This window comes from Oryza brachyantha, chromosome 2, assembly GCF_000231095.2.
Source record: "Oryza brachyantha chromosome 2, ObraRS2, whole genome shotgun sequence".
In the NCBI taxonomy this organism is placed as follows: Eukaryota; Viridiplantae; Streptophyta; class Magnoliopsida; order Poales; family Poaceae; genus Oryza; species Oryza brachyantha.
The window spans coordinates 8,169,221-8,176,404 of record NC_023164.2 but is presented as its reverse complement, the minus strand read 5'-3'; the positions used below and the strand labels follow the sequence as shown (position 1 = coordinate 8,176,404).

Sequence of the window (7,184 nt, the reverse complement as noted above, 5' to 3'; positions counted from 1 at the left end):
GCAGTGAAAGTGATGATGGTGGCTCAGAGAATTTTGCGTTTGGCCCCTTGTCACTCGTACAGAGGGCGGTAAGGGGTTTTATACAAAAATGGAAAATTGCCACTCGCGCCTGAGAACTTTTCGATTAAACCACGGTTTGATACATATATGCATAACATATGTACTTGTTTAATCACAAGTACTACCCCCTCTTCTGTCTGTGAGGATTTAACCTCTAGCCTAAAAGAGTGGCAGTGACCACTGAGCTAGTAGCACTTATGATTAAACAATTACATATGTTATAAATATATGTATCAAACTGTGGTTCAATCGAAAAATTTCTGGGCGTGAGCGGCAATTTTGCAATTTTCCCCTTGCCGCCCTTACAGAGCGCAAAGGGCGGCAAGGGGTCAAATTGCAAAATTGTCCCGCACCGTTGTAGCCCGTCCCTGACTCCCTCCTCGCCGTTTGGCATGTCATCTTTCCCCCCTCTAGGAGGACGGCAGGAGGTTAGATTTGTAAATTTTGGAAACAAAATATGTTTTTGTAAATTATTTATTAAATAAAATTAAAAGTAAAAAAATCGCATTTGATTTTACTGGTGTTCCGTCGTTGTTGGGCCGAGCTACACGATGGCTCTAGGAAGGACAGGGCCCATCTACAACGTCCACGAATGGACACAGTAGGAGTCTAATCCAACGGCTATGGTTATTCATCGGCCATCCAACGGTGAAGTCCAACTGAAATCGGTCAAAAATTTCGATTTTCTTTAATAAAATATGTTAATCTTTTTTTTTGGGGGGTATGCAGCATGACCCAACATTAAACACATGCACAGCGATATCGATTAGGTCCGTATACGTTGATTTTGAATGAAGTTAATATTGGCGTCTCGCTCCCCAAAAAAATCACGTCTACACTAAAAACTAAAATAATGTTTAGAGGTTAATGCGAGCATTTGTGTTAAGTCCACGATTTGAACTTGAGCTGCTATGTTCCACCACAAAGATCTTAACCAATGTATATCATTTCGCAAGCAATCTAACGCTTATTGTCATGTATCTGCAAATACAAATGCAGGCCTGTTCGATTCAGCATTTTGTTTGACAGGATGGCCATTCGGTTATTTTGGTTCAATTAGTTCGGGAAAATTACGGCGGATCAATTTGGTTTGGGTTCTTTCATGACCGAAATTTGACAAATTGAAGTTGCAATAAAAATAATAGGAAAGAACAAAAATTAACAATACCTTTCCTCTTTATTTTATTATAGTTCAATAACCGAAGATGACACCAAATTATAAATATATCTTAAAATATAGCATCTTAGTTGCATAATTTTATGGTTTTTTAAGGCTAGTAGGCTTTGTTGTACTGTTATTTATATTAGTTCAGTTTTTCTATTAAATGACAACCATGACCAAATTAACCAAAATTATTTTGGTTAGTCTTAACTAATAACCGAAAATTTTAGTTTTGGTTAGTTCGGTTTCGGTTCCAGTTAGTTCATTTTTTTTTTTTCGGTTTTTTATTCGCACCTCTATTGCTCGATGTGCCATGTAGCCATAGTTCCAAACCAAAAGCTCACTAGGTTGGTTTGAAATATAGCAGATTGGTGTGAATTAGGAAAATGTGGGGTGGAAAATTTACAATTTTTCGACGCGTCCACTATGTGGCCAATCTTGCATCCCTTTTCACACTTATAAGTAAAATTTCAACCTTAAATTTAAAATTAATTTTAAGATTTTTTTTCATCGAAGTTTATTTTCTAATATTGGTTTTTAGATTGCTAGTTAAAAGTTTTATTAATAAGTTATTTTTTATTTACAAATATACCGTTTAATTTTTTCATAAAAAACCCAAACAATCACCCCTTAACTCCTGCTTAGTGTATTATATCTTTTGGGGGGGAAAAAAACTTATGTCGACATTGCAATTTTGTTGTAAGACATGCGTGCAGGTTGGAGTTGTGGCCATCTGCTGTACCTCGACATTGTAGGAGATCGTGGCAGCAACAGAGTATAAACAAAGTGCTCGACCTTAACTCGAAAAAATAGTAAGACAAGTTGAATAATTTACATGATGAAACGAGAAGTGGTAATCAATGCAACGCCAACGTTGCATCCAGTCAACAATACAACAGATAGTATAAACAAAGTGCTCGACGACCTCAGAATCCATGCTACAGCGCCTACTTACATCGCAGCTAGTCACACTACCCAAAAATAAAATGAGACTAGAACCAACTGAAGCAAGGCTTGGAGCAATACTCGTGGTCCACGGGGCTTCCATGTACAAATCTGGTCAAGGAACTGCAGCTCTATACTGAATGATACGCAAGGACCAGGCTGCCCAAACAGAAACCTTGCCATCACAAGTGAGGTGCGTGTATTCTTCTAAACTAGGGTGGAATTGGGGGGTGTGATTCCTTGTGATATGTAGTATGCCTTCTCAGCATCGGCCAATCTCGTTTGAAAGATTTCCCATTCTTTCCTACAGCGTGCTCTTACCTGAGACACAAAACATAAAATGGTAAGAGCAATTCCATGTGCTGTACCGAGCTCGATGGATGTAGATGGATGTTCAGTGCAGAATTCATGTGGGGATGATCTACAGCATTAAAAGTGCAGATTACATAATGATATCTATGTGCTTACCCCTTCCCATGGAGCTTTTCCATTCTCTGCGTTGCCCTGCAAGGTATGGTAGTGCAAGATCAGGTTACACAGTTTTATTGTGCAAAATGAAGGATAGTGCTCTTAATAGTTAGTTAGTGGCTAACCTGGTTTCCAAGTGATGGCACAGCTTGATGAACAATCCATTGAGCATCAACAACTCCAATCTTCTCATGTGCAGGCTGATTCATTTTGAGATTAAGCTCAGTGATCGATGAATAATTTGGAATAAAATTCAATGTGCAAAATGATATGAAAGTGGCACACAAACATACTCCTTCCAGTTTGATCGTTCTTGTCGTTTTGGACGACACGGTCTTCAAAACCTATCTTTGATAGGTAACCCAATCTTGTTTACTTTATATTAAAATATATACAAGACAAAATAATTGTTTATTTTTATTTCAGTATTTTTGAAGACTCATCTATACATGTTATTCTATTATTTTCAAACTAAATATTTTAAAAGTTATAAATAGTTAAAGTTTTAAAAGTTTGACCACATCCTTGTCCAAAACGATAGGAATTATCAAACTTGAGGGAGTACTTGTGATGCTAGACTTCTCAAGTGGTTAATGTTGCTAATCAGACAAAGAATAAGATCTGAACTTTTCTCATTGCTATCCGGATTTAGGAAAGGTGGTATCCCACTATCCACCACAAAAACATAAATCCAACATCTGTATCCTATTCCCAACTCCCATCCCTTTTCATGGCCCACTCCAACCACCCCAGAATATAATCAACCCGTGAAGTCTGCATCAACTTTCCTAGGTCACTTTATATGAAAAGAATAGACAAAGAATACCTCCACGCATTTCCTTAGAGCAAAATCAAGACCCCATCCATGGACCAAGTCATTCTGCAGAAGACAATGTGTAAGCATACCACAGTAAACAATGTTAAAGTTAAACATGTAGCATCACTCCACCTGAATCATATGCCATACGCAGCGCCATGCATCCCTAGAGAACACGGTTGCCATGATTTCAACAAATCTGCACATCAAAATAATGTGAATACAGATATTTGGACAAAGAAAGTTAAATACACAATAAAAATCCGGGCCTTAGCCCCTTACGCTGCACATGGTGGCAGATGGGGATCAGTGCACCAGCCTGGCCTCTCTTCAGTTACTCTGTTGAAGAAAAAAGATTAGTCCAGAAACTTATATAAATGGCCAATGATTAATCATTTTATAAAACCATATGGTTTCAGCAGCTCACTTGTGAACTTCTTGATCACCTCGCCGTTTTGTCATTTGCCATGTTAGTCCTTTATCAGGTTGCAAACCAGGCTGCGAGATGTCTAGCCCATGCTTCCTAACAAGTCCGATATACCTGAAAGAATAGACTGACATAATCGTACCCAAGTGGAACACCAGGTCAACAGACAAAGGAAAAGAAGAGCAGTTCTTACGCCTCTGCATTGAAATGCTCAACACCTAGATCTTCATCCCAGATGAATATGTAGTCGTATCGGGCAACAACATCAGGATGCAAAAAACGTTTTGCATACCACCTTAGGTAAAAATGATAAGTACATACAATATTAAGATTTCACATCAAAAAATCAAATGGATTCATCACAGATATCCTATTAATAATAACAATAACCTTTACCTACCACTTAGTCTGCTTCCTGACACTGATATGGATAGCTCTTTTAGACCACTCAAATTCATCCCATTCAGTAGTCCGTCCATCATAGTGGAATAGCATAATAGTGAATTTATCTGAAAACTATATCAAAAGCTTATATGAATTGAGAAGCAATATTTGAATATTAACATTAAGAGAAAGTGACTACCAGTTCACCACAATGAAAGCTTAAATGTTTATCAGTGACAGGGTATAGTTGATTGGTGCACCCAATTTAAGCAATGTAAAGGCGTCCATCTCAGTACCTTTTTGACAGCAGCATCAATATTGGCCTTTTGTGAAATTCCAACAGTAAAAGTAACAAGGTACCGTGGTTCGCTGTTCAGGTCCTGACAGTGCGAACATATGTTTCAGATTGTATTTCAAGGAAGAACATTGATATAAAGGCCATCTAATTCAACACTCAACTAAGAAAATTTCAACAAAATAACCACAAACCTCACTAGGATCACCCCACAATCTCCGTGGATAAAGATCTGTCTCGGAAACAACAATGCCTGGTGGAAGCCTTTCAGCACCTTTAGGGTTTGTAGGAACATAAATCTACAGAAAGAATTGCATGTGACTTTAAATCTATAGTAAATGGTTAAAAGGGGCCATAATTTATGACTAGTACCCAACTACTTTTCAGTTAATCAGTGATGAGAATGAGAGTCCCTTGTAGTATACTAATATGGACAATTCATAATTGAACCATAAATCATCACAATTTATAAGATGCATCAGAAAATATTCAATACAGACAGAACACCCTGATGTCATACTTCATGTAATCTTTGGGCCTAGAACTCACATTATGCATGAGAAACGCAAGACTGGTATAATAGACCCCACATGTGTGGACTACACCACAATGTAGTGCCAGACCCAACTAGAACTTCGCCTAACTCAACTAATGTAACAACCTTAAAAAGTATTAGATGTATTCATATGAACATACCTTAGGAATTTTTTCGGCGCTTGAATCAGAATTGTTTTTCTTATGACGATTTGCAGATGCCCACGCATGATTTAACAATGTCTGGGTTGTGATGCCGGAGTTTCTATCTTCTATATAGGAGATAATACTAGAAGGGAAGTGAAGCTGTGAAATGCAGAAAGGTCGTAAGCAAAGATTATTTTTCTAAACAAAAAAACATGACGGAAGAGAAAACAAGAGAAGCAGATGATCTACTTTACCTTGGTTATGTTTACCGTGGGGAAAGAAACGCCAAACAAGTATCCCAACATAACACCAACAACTGCTGAAAATATGAGCCTCATTCCCTCATTTGATCTTGGTGCGCTGTTGATGATGAATGTTCATAATTAAATTAAAATGTGCAGCTATGAACACCGTGAAAAGGAAAAAAAAACAAGCACTTAGTTGGTGTAACTAGACAAGTGGGCAACAGATAAATTATCGGTCAGCTACCAACAGAAAGTAGAAAAACCAGTAGCTGCAGTATCAAACCTACCTACGGCCAATGCTATTTGGGAGCTTTGCCATATGAACTGCGAATCTTCCCCCCTTCTTTCTTTTTTGCTTCAATTGCTGCTGACGAAACCCGCAGCGCCGCAGCTGTTTGATGCACAAGAGAAGCAGCAGAACAGACAAATCAAATCAGCGCTTCACAAATAGTACGAGTCGGCCAAGCATCAGAGCTCCCTAAAATTCGAACTAACCGATACCCAAACTAATACAAAGTTCATCGAGATGCAGAGGGATGGAACTCCCCCAATGTTAGCAACTGCCGCCCATCCATCCACCCATTCCCAAGAAATCGAAATGCAACCGCTACAAAAATCAGTGAACTACCACCTCCCCACTCCGCACGAAGCTGGACGAGGTCTCCGCGAGCGAGATTTGAATTTTGACCGCGTCGTCACAGCCCACCCCAAAGCATACACAGCAAATCAAACCCAAACCCGCCACAAGCCTTGAGAGTTCATGGATCAAACCTACCAAAAAAAAAGAAGAACAAATCAACCGGGCGGCGAAGAGAAGACGGATCTCTCCCCCACCAGCAGCGAACAGCAAGCAGCAGATGAATCGGGAGACGGCGATGGATGATTGGGGGGACAGACAGCGATGGAATTGGGGGAGGAGGAGGAGGGGGAGGGATTTGTATGGCGATGAGCAGCTAGGATCTGGTTGTCCCACACATGCGCCCCAATCATTCGCCGCCGCAACCTCCCCTCTCTCTCTCTCTCTCGTAAGCGAGATGCTCCTCTCTCTGCGTCTCGCAGCAGCAGCAGCTTGAAATGAAATCGGAGAGAAGGGGAGGGGAGAGGAGAGGTGAGGTCGGCGGCGCTCACTGGCGAGTGGGGTCCACCCCTAGTCTAGCCTGTTCCCGCTGTCCTGTGCTGTTTGTCTCTCCCTCGCCCCCACTCTTCCGCTGACGTGGAGAAGCCGAAATTTAAATTTTTTTTTCTGAGTTTTAAAAATTGATTTTGAGATTTTTTTTATTTAACCTTACAACCTCCGTTATTTCATAACGTAAAATGTTTGATTTTTTTAATTATAACATTTGATCATTTATTTTATTTAAAAAATTGATATAAATATAAAAAATAATAAGGCTGCTTAAATTTTTTATAATAAAGTAAGTCACAAACAAAATAAATAATATTTCTATAATTTTTTATTAAAACAAATGGTCAAAAGCAAAAAAAAAAGTCAAGCATGTTACGCTATGAAACGGAGAAAATATTTTTTATTTTTGATTTTTGATTGCCAAGAGCATGTACATAGAAGTTTAATTTATAAATTATAAATGTACTGTATGGTTTTTTATTAAACAAACAAACAAACGATCTTTGACTCTCTCTCCTCGCTTACCGCAGGAGAGAAAAAAAAGGGGAGGGGAATACATGGGGAGAAAATACTG

The 7,184-nt window shown here is 38.9% G+C and overlaps 1 protein-coding gene across 2 annotated transcripts; it reads right to left on the bottom strand.

Annotated features, from left to right (window-relative positions):
* Positions 1-2,009: 2,009 nt before the first annotated feature.
* Positions 2,010-6,549, bottom strand: LOC102709338. Of its 2 annotated transcripts, none has more exons than XM_006647127.3 (15): positions 6,260-6,549; positions 5,772-5,875; positions 5,494-5,599; positions 5,255-5,398; positions 4,753-4,857; positions 4,560-4,643; positions 4,280-4,395; positions 4,073-4,174; positions 3,880-3,993; positions 3,735-3,791; positions 3,585-3,651; positions 3,462-3,515; positions 2,761-2,835; positions 2,636-2,671; positions 2,010-2,488 (listed from the first exon to the last, which is right to left on the bottom strand). In XM_006647127.3, exons 2-15 carry the CDS (start codon positions 5,801-5,803, stop codon positions 2,375-2,377), a joined length of 1,206 nt encoding a protein of 401 aa, XP_006647190.1. In that variant the 5' UTR covers positions 5,804-5,875; positions 6,260-6,549; the 3' UTR covers positions 2,010-2,374. The 2 variants fall into 2 exon arrangements, with proteins under 2 accessions (XP_006647190.1, XP_015689574.1); XM_015834088.1 differs by lacking the exon at positions 6,260-6,549 and adding an exon at positions 5,980-6,021.
* Positions 6,550-7,184: the final 635 nt, after the last annotated feature.

Excerpts from the sequence above, each read along its gene's own strand:
- LOC102709338 (XM_015834088.1), bottom strand. The coding sequence starts at position 6,006 with ATGAACTTTGTATTAGTTTGGGTATCG. Across the intron at positions 5,399-5,493 it reads CCACGGTAAACATAACCAAG|CTTCACTTCCCTTCTAGTAT; the intron begins GTAAAGTAGATC and ends TGCATTTCACAG. Across the intron at positions 4,858-5,254 it reads GCGCCGAAAAAATTCCTAAG|ATTTATGTTCCTACAAACCC; the intron begins GTATGTTCATAT and ends TTCTTTCTGTAG.